Raw genomic sequence first — 19,335 nt, forward strand, 5'->3', positions numbered from 1 at the left:
GAGAAGCAGTCGAATACTTTCTACAACTGCTTTCGAGGCAACAGTTTTTCTGTCGAGGAAATTAATTGAATCAACACTTGTTCTGAAGCCTGCAGTCTGGATTTAAATGATCCAAAAACGCTTGAACGCCTAAGTTCAGTTTTACAGCTACAAGCAGGGGCGCAGGTTTCACATTAACGTGGAAGTCTTTGAGCTTCGGGTAGAGTCTGGATGCAGTTTGTGCCTTTCTGTGGTGACAACGTCTTTATTCATATAAAGGAAAACACAAAAATCAGGCACCAGGTGACAATTAAGAATATAATGGACTATATGTGGATCTAATTACATTATCTACATTAGATGGTACGAGCTTATCATTAGAAGACCCAGTGCTGAAGAAACAAAAGCTCAGGTGTATATTGGACGGGACAAAAGCATGTGTAATAAATACTGACAGGGACGTATCCCCCCGCTGAGAGGGTAACTGAGGTCAAACAAGGAATTCAGCATCAGACTAGACCGACTGCTCCTACGGCTCCTCCTGTAGAAACCACACCTCGTTCCTGCGTCCGTAAGGCTTGAGTGGCGGGTCGTAGCTGCAGCAGAAGTACTGCTTGCGCTGGAAGGGGGCCGTCTCGCCCAGAGTGCGCGTCAAACGCAAGGCCTCTGCTCGGTACTCGCTCTCCCCCGCAAACCCTCCAAACTGCCTGGAAACAAAACAAAGAGGAAACATTGCAAACTCCTGATCAAGATCCAGAAAACTCTCCTCCTTGTATATGACTGCACATGAACGGCACACACAGGGCGTAGACGGTCATGCCGGGCCGCTCCTCGATCCTGACGGCACTGTCGGTGGGAGTCGGGGGGCTCTGCTGGTAGCCGTTGGGGATGCGGATGCCGACCACCAAGCGGCGAGAGAGGACGCCGTCGTTTCGCGGGTACACTGTGATGATGGTGGGCGCCGCCGTACCCATGGCCTCACCTTAGACACACACAGGAAGGGAATTAAAACAGGGGAGCAGACAAACTCCCTACAGCAGCATGAGCCAGATCTAAAGGTCAGGACTTGTGCAATGAGTGCTTAATATCATTATGCAAATGCAAACACTGGTGGTTTTTATCCAGATAATGCAGAACAGGACATGTGGGCTGTACATGTTTAATGATGATTAGATGTCTTATGGTCTATAGTGAGGACACAGAGCCTCAACAGTTACACAAAGCCCCCCATTCATGTAGATAGTCTCAAATCTATGTTCTCAGTATCCTTGTGTTGTTCTGTTTTTCTTATTTATGTTGTATATATAGTGTATACACCTCACCTCTTTAATATATAGTTGTGCTTTCTTGCGTTTCTTAGCGGCACTTTGCGGCTGTGATGTTGCAGATTTCCCCCTTTTGGGACTAACAAAGGTTTTTATATTCAATTCTAAGTTAAGTTTCGGAGTGTTTTTTGTATGTGAAGATTCATCCAGGTCACGGTTCTTCTCATGGATTAATCGTAGCAACTGCTTGACTTCCTTGAAGACGTTTCATCCAAGAGGCTTCATCAGCTCTGACTGACTAGTTGGGAGTTCCAGATATCCTTAAGGAGTCATTAACACCTGAGTTTTAATTGGGGTTTTGTTGCTCCTCCCCCTCGTTATGCGGGTCGTTAGTGCTCCCCCCTCCCACAGTGGGGTTCAACAACGCCTCCTAGTCAGTCAGAGCTGATGAAGCCTCTTGGATGAGAGGTGGAACATCTTCAAGGAACTCAAGCAGTTGCTACGATTAAACTACGAGAACAACCATGACCTGGAGGACTGAGAATCTTTACAGACCTGAAGGAACCCCACTGTGTCAGGGCCATCTGAGCATCCTCTAAATCCCTTCATGATAGGAATCAGCTCCATCAATGCATCCTACATTACATAAAATGCTAAGGTTTGGTTTGTGCAATAAGGCAACGCTCGCCTCCCTGCATGCAAATGTTCCACCAAAATAATTTTCCAGTCACTATTTTGCAGGAACACGGATCCTGGGCTCACCACCATCCAGAGGACTGGCTGGAAGAAATGCGTAATAAATAAAACAATCTAGAGCAGAATGATAATGAGGTGCAGTCAGATTGTTCTCCAGCTCAGACACAGTGCTGCAGGGATGGGACTACTACTCTTTCAGCAAAGATAAATTTTAGAATTAGTTCAAAATCTTGCATTTTAATGACTTGCCTCCAATTATTGATCCACTTCGTTTCTGCTCTTTGGCCTTCGTTGGATTATAAAAGCTTCTGTCTGCATTTTGAGTAGTTTTACCATCATACATGAGCATTAACAGTTTGGTAGAGGGACAGGAAAGCTAAACGAGGCAGCGGGTGAGTGAAATATTTGGTAAAATTATTGGTGAACACGTGGTCTTGCTCAAGAGAATGGTCTGACCGCACCTCATTCTCATTTTGCCACAGACAGAACAGGAAATACTGATGAGGAATTGTTTTGGTGGAAACTCTGCACAGAGGAAGGCCTGCCGGATTTTACTGCACGATCCAAATACTGAGTAAAACGTACAATTTTCAACATGTGGGCGACTGTTTGGAGGTCGGAGACAGGGAGAGAAAATCACCAGCTTTCACCCAAAGTCTACATCTGGTGAGCCAGACTGGTGAACATCTCATCTGATTCATTAGGACGACGTGTCTTCTGATGGGTTTACCTTGCTCGTTGCTCCCGCCGATGTACATGAGCAGCTTCCTGATCAGCTCTCCTGTCACTTGGTCAAAGGTTCGTCCCTCAGAGGAGACAGCGGCGTATTTGAAAGCATCGTAGCGTCGCACCTCAAAGCTAACTCCGTCCTTGGGAAGAGAGGGACGTTAGGGTTGAAGCATCACCGCTGCTGCTCGCACAAAAGCAGAAATAGCTTCTTTTTTTTTTTTTTTTCTTTTTGCACAAACACACAAAACACAGAAGTCCTTTTCCTGGGGATGGGAGCGGTGGAGAGGTTCAGCTCAGACGTGATTCACCTCTGACACACTGATGTTGACAATCTGCTCCTGAGGACAGAAGCCCTGAACCGGCAGGCTTTTACACTCGGAGGGTTTGCTGTGTGGGTTAGCTGCACACGTGTGGGCGTGTGAAACCAAAACGGGCAGATACAGATGAAACATATTTACACTGATTCGATTTAATTTCTTCTTCTGCTCTGCGGGGTTCAGTCAGCTTGCAGAGAATAATGGGTAAGAGATGCACGGCCTTATGTAACAGGCAACAAGAGAAGAGACACACAGCTGCCCCCTCCCCACACACCCACGGACACGGTGCATTAATATGATGCAACAGTTTTGCATTAAATATGATTAAGTGGGGTTAATGTGGAGGACGGTCACTCAACTATGAGGCTGAGCAATAACTTTAATTGGTTTTGAAGGAATCTGCCGGCTGTGGAGACGGCTTCAAACACGGCTCCTCGTCCCCCTAACGTGATTTTACAGTGAACGCTTGTGTGTCTGTGCTCGTGTAAGAGGCTTTGCATCACAATTTAATTGCACAATATCATCGTTATTCATAATTTCTACCACTGATTTGTGAGGTTTGGCTGCTGGAGAAAGAAGAACAGTTTATTATTTTGCAGATGATGTGTTTTACTCAGCAGCAAACAAAGACAACGAGGCCAATACGCTCGGGGCACTCTTTCTTCTTTCCATTCCTATGTGGCTTTGTTAAGTGTGTTTTCTCTTCCCTGGAGGAAAATTCAAATCTAAAAATACTGTGCAAATGATTTCGTCCTCATCTTGGAAACTGATTTTGTGACTCTAAAATGTGTTCCTCTTTATTTCTAACACCTTTTCATCTGCGTAATCTCATCCAAAACCCACTCCAGAGGTAGCTCGCCACCGCAGAGGGCCACAAAGTAGGCCCCCACGTACAAGATAACGGCGTGTTACCACGAAGCTCCAACGTGTGACAGGTACCCAGCCGCCTGCGTGGTAATTACAAGCGTTTTGCTGTGTACGGCCTGTCAGGAACACTGTTATTGTTGTGCGTGGATGACACACCAAGAAAGCAAAAAGCCTAACTTCACTGAGCTGCTGTAATTAATTTGTCTGTGGATGTGCTTTCCCATGCAGCATAATTACTATATGCCTGAACAGAGCACACAAACACTGTTATTAACACTGTCATTTTTGGTTTTACATTATTCTGTGCTCGACTTAAAACAGGATTTCACCTCCATATCGCTGTGAATGTGCTGGTGTGAGCGTGCGTGCTGCTGCCAGACAGCTCCTCTGTGCTCCGTGTCAGCTTTAATTAAAAGTGTTGGGTGTCGGAGTGAGGCAGGTGCTCCACGGATCATGTGACAAGCTCTGATTTCGTTACGTGGTTTTTAAACATCAGTCAGAGATTTGACGAACCTTTGACTTCTGAGGGTTCTTTACTCGGAGGCGGCTTCATTCTGGTCATTAAATCTCTTCATGAGTTTCTTGGAGAGTTCTGCGCGTTGCTTCATGTTCAAGCTGCTATTTGCACAAACTGCTGCCTTCAAACTGTCTATTTTTGGAATCCATCTGCAGACAATAGGTGTGTAGTCTGCTGTGTCAGAACAGATCTGCCTCTCTCTCCATGTGTGTGTGTGTAAACATGTCGGTTTGGGTCGGTCCATTCCCAGACTGTCCGTTCAATTGGGCTGCGAGTCCTCTTTGTCCCCCGCCTCTGTCTGCTTTTGTCTCCCTCTCAAAAGTTGCTGCCGTTCAGGAGACAAACACACAAATCCACTCTCAAACAGCCTCATGCCAAAAGCAACAAAGCACGGCTGCGTGCACACGTACAGTATACGCCGCTGTGGGTCCACTGGGCCCGAGAGAAGAACCTGGAACTGACCGTCAGGCAGTGCTTTAGTTAACAACACACATCAGTGAGTCGACTGGAATCCGTCCAACGTGTGCACACAGTAAACACACTCCCTCTGTTCTTTGAATATATAAATACATACACAGGGTTAGGGGGCTGACATGGAAAGGGCATGCTCCTCCTGCCCTGCAATGTCAGTGTTGTGTGTCACTGTGTATCGGACTACACACACACACACACACACACACACACACACACACACACACACACACACACAATCCATCTCTGAGCTCAGGGGTTAACCACAAACAGCATCCTCTTCCACTGCAGGTCACTTCACTCTTGTAGTTTCACACACAGGCGTCCACATAATCAACAGTGAGCCAACAGGAATCTTTTTTTCCTTCTAGTGTGAGGGTGTCATTTGTTAAGCTCACTCAGATCTGCATCACCATCTTCATTCCTTTCTGCCTTGTTGACTGACAGAAGGACCTCCGGCTGGTTCACCCACTGTGGATCAGCGGGCATCCTTTCAGGTCACAAGCAATTAACTGTCAGGCTGTCTGGCAAGGTTACAGGGGTTGTGATAGCAGCTGGATAACCACCGCAGAAACCCATGGCGATTCTTTTTTTTTTTTTTTTAGACAACATTTCCATAACATCACCTAATTACAGTTACTGAAATATTCATGCAAAGACACGAGGAAGCCTCCACAGGAGTAATCATGGCTGCACAAAAGTCACAGAGAGGATACTAGAGACTGCTTACCTTGGTCTCACTACTGAGCAGTTTGTATTCCGTCTCCTCGGTGTTTCCGAAGAGCGAGTTCTTGATCATCCCAAACATGTCGCTTGGACCGGGTCACCTCCTCTCTCCGCTCCTTTAGCTGGATCCTCCTTTCCGTTAACTTGCCCTCTTGATTGATTTTTTATTTGGTTTGTTTTTAACGTCCAAACTCCTTGAGAAACCCTTGATGAACGTGATGTCACTCACAGATGCTCCAAATTCTTCCCTCCGGAGAAACGCGCGCGCTTTGCTCCAGTGAGCGCAGACGCTCCTCAACAGATGTTTTCTTTTTTTTTTTTTTTTCTTCTTTTCGGAGGCACAAGTTGGAGATGCTGACTCCTCGACTCCCTTTTGCCAAATCAAGGAGCGAACAGCTGAAGCTGTGCTGTGAGGGTGGAGCGTCTCCGCCCTCCTCCTCTCCTCCTCTCTGCTCATATCATCACCTTTCACTCGTTAAGTTCACTCATAGTGGTGCGTAAAGCTGACAGCATATGGACGCGCAGCTTATCACCCAGATCGCACTGACATGAATGGAAACACACATAAACTAATGCTTTGGTGTGAAATCCTTCTTTATTTGGATCCTCCTCCAAACCTCCAAAACGCAGCCACCTTCAGCGCCACTCCGCCTTCATACAGCTTCCCTCTCATTCTGTTTGTCAGGCCTGTCCGTTCCAGGACGCGCTGGGGAAACACATTTACATCCTGCTGCTGCTGCTTCTTTTTTTTTCTTTTTTCTTTTTCTTTGCGTAATATAAATGTTGACACAAGCCGTTGGTTTGTCAGGACGCATCGGACTTTGGGTTTTCCTGCGCATGTGTTGGTTTGGGGGCAGCGCACGGGTCTGAACTCCCCCGTGTCACTGTGAGCTGCCTCGCTTTAGGGTCAGTCTATTTAAATTCATACTGAAGGCAACGTTAGTCACCACTGGAGAGTATAAGAGGGAGCAGGAAGGGTAGAATTAATGGAGAAAAGGAAGAAAAAAAAACGTGGATTGGATAACAGTGGTCAGAACAAACTGAGGATGGAGCGAGAGGAGAGAGGATGCAGCTCAGGACTGTTTTGTAGACAAGATTAATTGGACGCTACAATCCAGCATCCTGGTTTATTTCAATGTGTATAGATTTTTAGTGAAACTTTTCAGGAGCTCTTGATTCAACTCTTGCTGAAGTTTTCAGAGATTGATTGGACTTAGATTTAGAGTTTTTTTGTTTTTCCTTTTTCACAAGACCATCAGCTGCAAAGACCATAAAAATGTAGAAACTTTAACATCCAACGACTTAAAGTAAAAGTTCAGTCTTATGTAAGAAGAATCTTCAGTCTACCGATACTGTACAGTGCACAGATGGTTCATTAATCGGACTTGTAGGTTGTGTTTTGTGTTGTTTTTGACTGTATGGTCAGTTTACATGAGCTGAGAGGGAAATAGAAAAGAGCAGATTCAGCTTCTCTATCAGAGGACTGAGGAGGAGAACGGCTCTGATGTGGCTCTGGATGACAGCAGCAACAGTTCAGCCTAATAATCGGAGTTTGTTTGTGCAAGTTGTTTGCGAGACTCGTCCGGTTGAACCGTCTATTGCATCAAACACAAGTTGCTTCCATCCATCCATCATCTCTACACCTTAATCCTCACCAGGGTCATGGGGGGCGGAGTCTATCCCAGCTGACTCAGGGTGAAGGCAGGTTCACCTGGACAGGTAACCAGTCTATCACAGGGCTACACTTAGAGACAGACAACCAAGCACACTCACATTCACACCTACGGACAATTTACAATCACCAATTAACCTCAGCATGTTTGTGGACTGTGGGAGGAAGCCGGAGAACCCGGAGAGAACCCACGCTGCACGGGGAGAACATGGAGACTCCACACAGATCCCGGGTGTCCTCACCGGGACGTGAACCGGTGATCTTCTTGCAGCCCACCGTCACAATCACCAACCTGTTCCCCAGACTGCTGTGACCACGACTGTATCTATGACTTGATTATTTCTCACTCTGATAGAATCACCTCCTCTTGGACGTGTTCCTCCGCCAACCAGTCAGTTTAACATCTGTCTCTCTGGCTGAGTTATGGTGTTTAATGACGGCCGTTAAAGTGTATTAGCAGAACATCACGGTGTCACGGCGGCATTAACCTTTGACCTTTGGGATATCACTTCATCCTACTTGTGTGAAATTTTCTTACAATTAGTGGCCGACTTGTTGACTTACGGCCAAAAACATGTTACGGGAGGCTAATCAGTTCATCGTCGAGTCCAAGAGAGCGTTTGTGCCAAATCTGGATTAATTCCCTCCGAGGCGTTCCCGATACATCACATTCACCAGAACATGATGGACGATAAAAATTATAATCAGTTCATTCATGAGTCCAACTAGACCCAAATTTAAAAAGAAATTCCCTCCAGGCGGTGCTGTGATATCACGTTAACAAGACTGGGACAGACATGCGACTGGATAGCATGATGCCTCTGGTGTGGTGTAGACGCCTGACAAACAGCATACGCTCCACATTCCTGCTACTCAGCATAACATCAAGGAGCTTAATGCAAGTTTCCTGTAAGCTGTCTCCTGAAGGAAATACATAATAGATGGATTTAATTAAGCAGGATGTTTGTTGATGTGTAAAGACGTTTCAAAAACACAAACTAATAGTAACAACGATTTATATTTTAATGACAGAAACAAAGAAAATGTACTTACAGTGGTTTAGTTTGATGCTTTTAAGCAGCAGACAAACATAAGTGTAGATAATCTGGAGGGTACAGACAGCTTACATTCACACAAAACGAGAAAAAGTCACATCTGTCCACATCGGCGTCATCTCCAGCCTGCCACACATCTGTCACATTTCACACCTTTGGAGTTTAATTTACATGAGGGGCCAGATGAAACAGCCACACACAATACTTTCTGAAGAGTCTTAAGGTTTATTTCCTTTCCAGTGCTGGACCCTCTTGTGTCCTCACTTCTCCCAGCCTTTGCCTCCCGGCTGTGTGGGCAACCTGAGCCCCACCAGGCCGGCCACCTCCTCCGGGCTGCGCTCTCCCTTGCCGTGGTAGAGGTTGTGCAGGGCCATGTGGTTCCTGGTGGACGTCAGCAAACACAGGTAGGTGTGCGAGGCGTGGTGCGCCTCCTGCTGGGCACGGCAGTACCGCTCTCCCGTTACCTGTGAGAGGGGAGGATAAAGAAAACATTAATGAGGGGCAAAGATGAGCATGTTTGGTTTGCTTATTAAGCCGTACAGAAAAGTGAAACTGAGTGTAGACGGTGGACAACCTGGGATTAGCACTCATACGCCTTCATCACATGCTGCCATTTTTTTCCTTCTCCTTCATCAACCATAAGAGCTCCAAGGACAGTAAACATTTGGAGTGGTCCCTATAGAGACTCAGATATATGATACAGTGCCTTGGGATGTCGTCGTAGCTGGGATGAATAGAAAATGACAAGCAGAGTTCCTCCTAGCTGTTTTGCTTCAGTGACTGCACATGCATCCGACCACCCTGGTGAGCCACGTTCTCCCAAGCGTGATTAATACAAGCTTTAAGCCTATATGCCTAAGCAGAGATATAAACAGAATAACAAGCACTTAGATGGACATGCTCGAGACAGATTGTTTAATGCCCAGTGGTGCCTTCAGGGGCGGGCTGGGGGGGAAGTGCACAACCACCCCTGAAGTCTCATTGGTCGTCCCCGTGGCCACCTCGAATCCGATTGGTCGGGTTTAATCATTGAATCTAGAAGGTCCAAGTTTAGGTGAAAGCAGCGTTAGATGACAGTGACGCGCAGCAGCAGTCGGCCGTAAATGTCAACAGACAGCGTTCATGCCTTAAACTGACAGAGGTCACACACGGAGCACGAAGGGTTAACAGGAGCTGAAGTGGAGTTGGTTGATTCCAGCTGTTTGTAGGAGTTTATGAATTACCTGCAGGGTCAGACACCAGCAGGATCCATAAGACCGTCTCCAGAGCCAGATGGTGCACAACGTCACACAACATGCACGACACAGCGGCAACTTCATTAATGACTTGTGTTTATAAATTATCCCTCACATGGAGGCAGGATGGTCAGGATGTAAAGGTAAATTAGATCCTGTCCTGTTCTTTTAATATAAGCTGCCAGACAGAGTCACAGTTTATAAACTACAGTTAAACCATTTGTTGAATGTTGAGCTCCATCCATCCATCATCTCTACACCTTAATCCTCACTAGGGTCGCGTTGGGCTGGAGTCTATCCCAGCTGACTCAGGGTGAAGGCAGGTTCACCTGGACAGGTAACCAGTCTATCACAGGGCTACACTTAGAGACAGACAACCAAGCACACTCACATTCACACCTACGGTGCTAACCACCGAGCCACCTTGAGCTACAACACAGCTAAATTTATTTTTGTAAGAGTTTGATCTTTTTGACGTAAGCCAAGTTTTCTTTTTTCTAAGAAGATGTTTCAGCTTCACAGCAGGATATTTACAGAGATGATGTTATTGTGCGTACAGATCAGGGGTGTCCAATCCTGGTCTTCGAGGGCCACAGTCCTGCATATTTTAAATGTGTCCCTCTTCCAACACACCTGATTCATATGATCAGGATCGTTATCAGGCTTCTGCAGAGCTTGATGATGAGCTGATCATTTGAATCAGGTGTGCTGGAAGAGGGACACATCTAAAATATGCAGGATTGTGGCCCTTGAGGACCAGGATTGGAGCTACTGCTTCATTAGGTAACCCTAATAACAAAATGATGAACTGTACCAGTATTCGTCTATGCACGTTAATTGTTATTTATCTTTAACTTTCATACTGACATCACTTTAAATTCTGGAGGTGCCACTGTTAACGCCACATGTTTACTGGATGAGTGGTGGGAGCAGCATTAGAAGTTGTACTCAACTGAAAAAGTGAATAATGGTAGGATCTCTACAACAGGTTTCTAAGTTGATTAAAAAAAAAAAAAAAGTTCAGCACTATTTTAGTTCCAGTGAAATTGAATGTTGTCAAGCATAAACACTTCTTAAAAATCTTATGTACATAATAGATAACTTGTGTTTTTAAGTAAAATAACAGATATGCAACATATTCCAATCATAACTACAAGGACCTACTTACCACCGCGGATGAATACAAACTGTTTAACTTTTAATTAATTGAAGTTTTCCTTCACGATTTATATTAAATAAAAGTCAACAAGCCGCTGCTGCACGATTATATTTAAAGATATTGCTCATGTGCTCAGTTTGGTTTCACTAACCCTTAGCACAACTGAATCAACAATAATGATTTTAACACAATTAATGAAAATACCGTTAAACAGGCTGCTCTCCAGCGCACTTATATGAAGTTATGCTAACGCTCATTAGCTCCTGGCTAATGTTAGCATGCCCTTCTGCTACAGTCACCTTGCAGCGAACTATAGCGTGTAAATATTCGCGACGTTCACAACAACCACATTTAGGTCCCAGGCAGGACATTTTATTCAGTCTATTACAATGTTTTGCAGACAACAAATATTTCCAGCTCATTCAAAGTTAACTAGCAAAACATTCAAGAGTGATCAGAAAAGCTAGCAGCAGCTCCCATGCCGTTTGTAATGCTAGTTAGCAACTTAGCTAACAGCAGCCCTAACGCGGTTAAAGGGGAGAACTCGCCTTATTCTTGCGAAACTGGTCCATAACGTAGGTGTAGGCCAACGACTGTTTGTAACTCGGTCCTTGAAGGGCGCGTAATTCTTTCAGTATTCCCCGACAGACTCGCAGCGGTGATGACAAGGCTGCCATCTCTGAACGCTGTTGTGATCGCGCAGCGTCGATCCCAGAGCCAGGCGTCTCAATCCAACACCGAGCAGTCGATCCCCGGCGTGTCCACCACAGGGCGGCGATGTGTCACACAAACTCCCTGAGCTCGCTGCACATGTGGTGCTTCCTCACCTCGGCGTTTTCCTGCAACACCTGAAGGTAACTGAGATTAAGAATGTGCACATAAAGTGGAAAATAATGCGTTAATGCGTAGCAGACATTATGCCGAGCTCTTCTGTGTGTCTGTCATCCGGTGTTGATCAAACTCATCTCCTCCTTCAGAACTGTTTTGCGGTTTCTAGCTGGAGTCTCTTGTTTTAGGGGCTCAGATTTCAACAATGACTGATTCACATCGAATGTAGACTCATTAAGGCAGAAACAATTGATGTTTTGTTGCTGCAATAATGAATCAATTAATTGTCAAATGTTAAATAAATGGTTAATTATGTTGATAATGATTGTTTGAGTACCCTTTGAAGAAAAATAAGCCTAAATTAATTGATTCCAGCTTTGTAAATGTGAATATGTTCTGGTTTCTTCCCTCCTCTATGACAGTAAACTAATTATCTCTGAGTTGTGGACAGAACAAGACATCTGAGGAGCCAGTTGGAGGTTTTAGAAACAGGGATTCGTCATTTTCTGAAGCAAACCAGTAACTGATTAACTTGGAAGATAACAAGCAGAATAATTGACAATGAATATAATCGTTAGTTGTTGTAAAAGTAGTGAAACCTGGCTGCACTGAGAGCTCGCAGGTGAAGAAATATGCAAGGAAAGGAACACCTTAGATCAGCAAAATGTTCCTGGTGGAAATCGTACTAACATCTGTCACCGTGTTCGTTCCTCTCTGATTGCTGATTGTGTTTTGGCAGATGTCCTGGCCAAACAGAGAGCAAAGACCGCTGATTGTGTCACAGAATCCCTGCTGTGCTGCAGCAACACTGACTGTTCGTCCTCTGTCACATGGATTCCACCTCCAGCTTCGTTTTAAGGTAATTTGTTTGTTTTGCTCTATTATTCAACAACCGAATGAAACTTACCTAAAAGTTTGCTCTCGTCAGTCGGACACACCCAACTTGTCGCTTCAAATAACATTTGGCAGAAGTTGAGTAATCATCTGATGAACAAGTCAGCTGTGGAGATTGTAATCTGATTTCTTTACAGGATCCGTGAGCAGCTCTCTGCCTCCATCTGTCTCTTTTTTCCCTTTACTGTGTGTAACAACTTTAAAATGGACGGAGCAGAACTACGTAGATGCGCTACAGTCAGGAAAACAACTTAGTCTCCAGATAGAACAGAACAAAGAGCGAAGTTTGTCTCACACTGTTTAAGTTCTACATGTAGAATCCTGAGTTTGCACATCAGGCGAAACTAATGCTGTGATTATGTTTTCACTAAATAAGATGGCTCAGTGGTTAGCACTGTTGCCTCACAACTAGAAGGTCGCCGGTTTGCGTCCCGGTGAGGACACCCGGGATCTTCCTGCGTGGAGTCTCCATGTTCTCCCCGTGCAGCGTGGGTTCTCTCCGGGTTCTCCGGCTTCCTCCCACAGTCCACAAACATGCTGAGGTTAATTGGTGATTGTAAATTGTCCGTAGGTGTGAATGTGAGTGTGCTTGGTTGTCTGTCTCTAAGTGTAGCCCTGTGATAGACTGGTTACCTGTCCAGGTGAACCTGCCTTCACCCTGAGTCAGCTGGGATAGGCTCCAGCCCCCCATGACCCTGGTGAGGATTAAGGTGTAGAGATAATGGACCATTTCATCCATATCGTTTCACACACACTCGACAGTACTTGCTTGTGTAGTGACACGTTGTCGTCTTTGGAAGGTGCATTCGACCTCCTCTTGTTGTGCGTCGATGGCTTTGGTTGTTCATCACCATGGCAACACTGAGTTTGGCTTTTGGGCAACAAGCAGAGGAGAGGAGGAGTCTGTTGTCACAACAGGATGGAGGTCCTTCAACTTTTAACAGGGAAGCCTGAAAAATACCAGAGCTTCAGTTCAATATCTCCCTTTTGTGCAATATTCTACAATTATAATGTTTCATTTAGCTTTTGTCCAAAACGATGTTCATGTGAGAGCAGATTCAACACAAGCGAGGAACTGGTCAGGAGAAAACGACCTGGATAAGAGCCTAGAACAGGTTCAGGTGTGGTAGGGCATTAGTGTCGATAGCAGGCTGTGTCATATATATCAATAAAATATTTTATTTTATTTATCTTTTTTATTTTAAATCATAGGATGCATTATATGGCTCTGTAGTGTATATATATAGTGTGTGTGTGTGTGTGGCTCTGTTGCAGCGGTTGTCAAACTTTTTGAGCCCCCACGACAACAGAAGTTTGTGTTTGTGACCCCACAGTTTGAATTTTTAATATCTCATGAGCAATAACTTTGTTGTTCAGGCATTAATGCTTTAAAAAGTAATGTGTTAACTCCACAGATTCATCTCTTTACATTAACATGTTAATTTTCTTTTGAATGAATGAATGAAAGGGGAAAAAAATATATAAAAACAAAAGAAAATAATTTAAAAAAGAGCAAAAAAGAATAATAATATAATCAAATCATAATATTAACAAGTCAGAACAAGGAGTGGAAAGAACACTTTTAATTCTGACCGCCCTGATACACATTTATCTGATAAATGTAGGCTTCATTTATTTCTTTATGTTAAGAATGATCTGGCGACCCCCTGAAATGATCTCTATCCCCCAGTTTGAGAACCACTGCTCTGTTGCATTTCTCAGCTCTTCCTCTTTATACTTTATTTGTTCTCTTTTACTTCCGGTCACTTCTTGATGCTCCTTCCTGCATCTGCAACAAGTGAGTTTCCCCGTCGCTGGTTAGAATAAAGTCTAATCTAATCTCTAACTCTGCTGTCACAGGAGCTTTCAATCTGCATTAATTTCTAAGCGCAGTGCCGCTCCAGCTGGGGTGACGCTGCAGAGTCGAGGCTCATCTTCAGCCGGTTTAGGTTTGGATCCCCTGGAGTCGGGTCGCAGGTCGTGGCGCCGGCCGCCTCCAGCGAGCAGTCGTTTGAAATCGAGTATTGATGATTGACTCTAGGGGGAGCCAGTCTCTTATCAGTTCACACACCGGTTTGGTTCCTCGACATTTGTTGGAAGGCACCCCTCTCCCCCTCCACCTCCTCCTCATCTCTCTCTCTCTCTCTCTCTCTCTCTCTCTCTCTCTCTCTCTGTCTCTCTCTCTCACACTCTTTCAATGAATACTAATGCAGCGAGTGGGCCCACCTCCCTTCCTCCCATCTTTTTTCGCAGGGATGGGCGGGAGAGGGGAGACAGAGCAATTCCAGCTCAGTATCCTTCCTCATGAGGTAGGCAGTGCTTGACTAGCAGCAGCAGCAGCTCCAATGCCTTTCTTTTTTTTTTTTTTTCTTCTCTTCTTCTTCTTCTCCCACTGAGCAATATTGATGATACTGTGCATTGCTCCTGCAACAATGTCTAACCTGTGTGAGTGGCGCGCCACATCTGACCAGAGTTGAGAGAGAGGGAGAGCGAGAGAGAGAGAGAGAGGGGGAGAGGAAAGGACGTCTGAGCCTGCTTTTTGTCATCTGGATGGGAAGTCTTTTTTGGGAGGAGAGACAGAAGAAAGCAGAAGGCAGCCGGGGAAGGGGAACAACTGGCAACAGCCAATCCCCCCTTCCACACATAGACTGGAGACAACGGAGGCCACTGGAGTATTTGCTTTTATCTTTCGTTTTTTGTTCTTTTTTTTCCTCATCGCGCTGCTGGGAGGTGCTTTACCTTTTCATTTGCTTGCTCTCTCGGTCCTCTGTCTTCTCATCTATTTCGCCATTTACCTGGTCAACAATTTCTTCTATTTATGAGCCAGACAAGGAGGGAGAGAGAGGCAGAGAGACAGAGAGAAAGAGAAAGAGAAAGAGGAGGGGGATTTTTTTCGCCCCTTTTATCCTCTTTTTTTCTTCCCCCTCTACATTCATTCATTCTTCCTCCCTTCTCCATCGCTATCACTTCCAGCCTTTTCTATCCCTGTGCAGCCCACGCTCCCTCCTCCCTTCGCCGCCTCCTCCTCCTCCTCCTCTTCCTCCTCCTCCTCCTCCTCCCCTCCACCACCACCACCACCACTCCAGTCACTGTCCACCCGTAACTTTGGCTACTTTTTCGACTCCACCGCTGTTTTAATTTTCCTTTCTTTGATAATAGAGGCATTTTAATTGGCTTGCTTGTATTTTCTATTTATGCCTTTTTCACTTTTGTACCTTTTCCTATTTTCCCCCCCTCTCTTTTTTCCTCCTACCATCCTATGCATCTTTTTTGGCCGATTCTTAAATCTAACCATAGGTAGGTCTACTTAGTGTTTAGTGTCTGTCTCAAAGTCTTTGTTTCCTTTTCTGTGTATGCGAGGAGGTGTTTTTGTGTTTGGGTGCACACCTTGACACGCACACACACACACACACACACACGCTCACTGCTGGCCTACAAATCGAAGCTTCGGTGTGACCATGGCTCCCCTCCCATCCAGCTCTCAGCTGATTCTTGCCTCATGCCATGTCCTCCTTACGTCACTCTCCCCCTTCCATCTGTGTTTTCTGACTTGGTTTTTCTTTTTGTTCTCCTCAACCAAGACCACAGTGACTCATCAAGCAAGCGCCTTCTCCAGCCGTCGTCACGGAGCCACATTCTGACAGCCCTCGCCATTTCTGTGTGTTGTTGATGCACAAAAAGTCTTGTTCTTCCATTAAAACATCTGAAATGCCCCCCACCACCACCACCACCCCCTGGTCACACACACACGCCTTCCTGCTCTCCTTCTTTTGTCGGAGACATCCAAACTCTGCTCGTTAGGAGGTTAGACCAACTGCGTTTCAGTTTCTCCGCTTATCAGGTGAAGGTCAAAGCGAGCAAAGGGCCTAAATTCACGAGCGGCGACCTCGCCGTCGCGTCAAAGTGTGTTTCGAAGCCGGTCCGGTCTGTCGGGGTGTCATCTGGTTTCATACAGACCTCTATCTCCTATTTCTGCTGCCCTCTTTTCCTCTCTCTCCTCCCTCTCTCTCCCTCTCCCTCTCTCTTTCGTCTGTCTCGTATCTTTCTGAACCGACTCACTTCCTTGCAGACAGACTCACACAAGCACTCAAAGAGAATGGACTAAAAAAAAAAACAAAAAAACAACCGGCTTCACCATCCAGAAGATTTTTTTTTCCCTTTTTCTTTTCTCCTCCTCCTCCTCCGCCATACTTTTGACTTTTTCCACTCGCCCGGCTTACTTTAATCACCTCTGCATCGTTTTTTTTTTCTTTCTTTCCTCCATCACTTCCACCCTCCTCAATTGATCCATGTATTGATTTATCTGTTTTTTTCATTTGCCGTGTAAAAAAAAAAAACCAACAGCCATCATGTCCTACCACCACCACCACCACTCACACATCATTGACTTGCTTGCATCAGACAGGACTTGCTGTTTATTTTGCATTGTGGTGATGTAATTTTGCAATTCATCAACTGGACAATTTCCACTTATTGAAATAGACGGGGCAGATTATTCATTTGTAATCTTTTGGTAAAAGAAAAAAATAGAAGATAGGGGGCTCAAAAGTATTAAGCCGACTGCAAAGTAAATGAATAATTTGTGTGTGTGTGTGTGTGTGTGTGTGTGTGTGGTGTGTAAGCTACAGAGAGGCACAGCGACAGACAGATGCATAGCATAGTGAAGAAAACCACATAAATCATTTCCTTGTCCATCTCTTTTATTTTTATATTTCCATATTTCATTTTTTTTTCCCTGAAGGAGATTTAATGCCGCTCCTCTTCATTACATGAAGATAATGGGAACTTCTGAGCAGCCATGATAACTCTGGATATAGATGTTTTCCTGTGGAATTACCCTTTAAATCCCGGATTAGATTCCAAAAAAAATAATTGACAATTATCCAAAACTGTTCTAAATTGTGGACTTTTTTTTTTTTTTTTTCACTTTTTTTTTTTTTTTTTTTAATGGACTGAAGCTGATTTCAATATTTTCACCTATTGAGCCCTAATGGGATTTCACTATCGTGGATTAAAGACTCAAGCATCGTCTTTCCAAATTAGGTGACGTAATAACCGTGATTCTTACAATTTCTCCGACTAAATTAATATTTCTCAGTGTTGAGGGGTTAAATAGGTGAGTACGACACATGCTGTCAGTGTTGCATGTTGTAGACGATGTTAGTGGATGTAGATGTTCACATGCGGTGTTTTTTTATTTGTGCATGTGTGTGGGTGTGCAGCATGAGGCAGAATTTAAACCACCTTTGTAGTGTTTTGTCCCCCCCCACCTATTAGCCCCTTTAGTTCTCTATCTGATGTTTAAAATGAAACCACATGCACCCATAATGTAAAATAACAATGTCCACGCTTCATCCCTCTCCACTGGATGGAGCAGCCACTTCTGCCCATCAGATCACCTGTTCCAGAGGACTCTTACTTAAAACAGTGGAGTGTGTATTAGCGTGAGAGGACGAGGGGGGATATATAGGCAGATCAATAAAGTAATCTACATGAAGAGATGGACTACGCTGCCCTTTTCTCGGCGCAATTATTTTTATCTGCCGTTATCCCAAAGAAGTGCTTCACGCGGGAGTGACAGTATATCTTATCTCCTGGTGGAGTGTGTTGGAATGAAATTTGACTCCATGTCTGCAGCAAAAAAAAAAAAAACACACCCACCACCTCCTTCACACGGCGTACATGCAGACACTTTGTCCGTCTATCCATCACGAGTGCAGCGGCCATTGACCCCTTTTCTCTGATTAACTTTCCCATCATTTGGCTGACAGCGGTTTGGATTCATACCTGATATGTGTGTGTGTGTGTGTGTGTGTGTGTGTGTGTGTGCTCAGTCAAGGTTATGGTTCCGTACCTGCGAAACCCACCTGGGACCTGCTCTCATAACCCTCGACTATTACCCATTCTGCTCGCTGCTCTTGGCACACATGTGACCCCCGTAGCCTATCCACAGATGGGCACTTAAGCTCAGGTAGTCTGTCAAAGCTGTCACAGCTGCTACGCTGCAAAATGGACGTCTCGGGTGCAAACTCTGCCTCCTCTTGTCTTTTTTTTACTGTAATGATCGGCAGAATAGTGTGTGGCAGTTCTCGTGAACCGCCGAAACACACTTTGCGCTGCGGCGTTATTGCCCTGACGGAGGTAAAATGGACGGTGATGTGGATGTTATGTCCCCACTTCGCTGGGAAACGACGGCTGATGTGACGAGTGCTTCGAAGAGAACGCTGATCGCGTTTCCACCGGTTCTTTAGAGCGTGGCTGGGCGCTAGAGTGAGCAATTGCTGTCCAAATGAACAGTTTAGAAGATGAGTACAGCTGAGCATCCCTCCCATGCACATGTAAAGGTGATCTGTGGGGAGGATATGATCGTCATGTCAGACTGAAGCTCGTCTTTGTTCTGAAATCCTCAATGAGGTCTTTGTAAATATCGCCGCCGCCGATTCACCCCGAACAATAAATCAGTTGTGTTTTAATGATCGGGGGGCCCTGCGACATATTTCAAGCGTCCTGTCAATTTTTAGTGTCTGAAAGGGTTCGATTGCCAGAAGCTTACGAGAAGGAGAGAAGTCTGCCAAACGTCTCCAAACAGAGCTTAAGAGATTTCGCAGGCACAGTGTTTGCAGTCGTCATTGATAAACAGGCCAGGAGAGGAGACAGCAGGGGCTAAGGAGATTCATAATCCCATCCCCTCTTCCTACTGATTCTCCCTCCGTCGCTCTCTCTCTCCCCATGTGCTGCTTAATGAGACAACAATACAACTCCTGCGTCTGGCTCTGAGCGCCGCGACCGCCTTAATGAAACCAGCAATAACACCCCATTAGATATTTTATACCCAACTAACCTCTACTACGTGCCGTCGAGGGAGCGCTGCGCCCTAAAGCGCTGCCGCATGTTACGGAACCTAAAGACGAGACGAGTCGAGCTA

At 45.2% G+C, this 19,335-nt stretch overlaps 2 protein-coding genes across 2 annotated transcripts; both read right to left on the reverse strand.

Moving 5' to 3' along the window:
- Positions 1-228: 228 nt before the first annotated feature.
- On the reverse strand, positions 229-5,911 carry LOC103359278 (heme-binding protein 1). Its single transcript, XM_008284531.1, has 4 exons — positions 5,572-5,911; positions 2,671-2,809; positions 781-961; positions 229-686 (listed from the first exon to the last, which is right to left on the reverse strand). Exons 1-4 carry the CDS (start codon positions 5,647-5,649, stop codon positions 509-511), a joined length of 576 nt encoding a protein of 191 aa, XP_008282753.1. The 5' UTR covers positions 5,650-5,911; the 3' UTR covers positions 229-508.
- Positions 5,912-8,238: 2,327 nt separating this feature from the next.
- Positions 8,239-11,392, reverse strand: fmc1 (formation of mitochondrial complex V assembly factor 1 homolog). Its single transcript, XM_008284532.1, has 2 exons — positions 11,237-11,392; positions 8,239-8,758 (listed from the first exon to the last, which is right to left on the reverse strand). The coding sequence occupies exons 1-2, from the start codon at positions 11,363-11,365 to the stop codon at positions 8,555-8,557; spliced, it is 333 nt and encodes a 110-aa protein (XP_008282754.1). The 5' UTR covers positions 11,366-11,392; the 3' UTR covers positions 8,239-8,554.
- Between the last annotated feature and the right edge of the window lie 7,943 nt (positions 11,393-19,335).

Source organism: Stegastes partitus, unplaced genomic scaffold (genome assembly GCF_000690725.1).
Source record: "Stegastes partitus isolate 25-593 unplaced genomic scaffold, Stegastes_partitus-1.0.2 Scaffold363, whole genome shotgun sequence".
Taxonomy (NCBI): domain Eukaryota; kingdom Metazoa; phylum Chordata; class Actinopteri; family Pomacentridae; genus Stegastes; species Stegastes partitus.

What these genes read in the sequence shown, in the direction of transcription:
- LOC103359278 (XM_008284531.1), bottom strand. Translation starts at nt 5,649, where the DNA reads ATGTTTGGGATGATCAAGAACTCGCTCTTCGGAAACACCGAGGAGACG. An exon ending in TGCTCAGTAGTGAGACCAAG is followed by an intron (nt 2,810 to 5,571) that starts GTAAGCAGTCTC and finishes TCTCTTCCCAAG; the next exon opens with GACGGAGTTAGCTTTGAGGT. An exon ending in GGCATGACCGTCTACGCCCT is followed by an intron (nt 687 to 780) that starts GTGTGTGCCGTT and finishes TTTTGTTTCCAG; the next exon opens with GCAGTTTGGAGGGTTTGCGG.
- fmc1 (XM_008284532.1), bottom strand. Translation starts at nt 11,365, where the DNA reads ATGGCAGCCTTGTCATCACCGCTGCGAGTCTGTCGGGGAATACTGAAA. An exon ending in ACCAGTTTCGCAAGAATAAG is followed by an intron (nt 8,759 to 11,236) that starts GCGAGTTCTCCC and finishes CCCCTCTCACAG; the next exon opens with GTAACGGGAGAGCGGTACTG.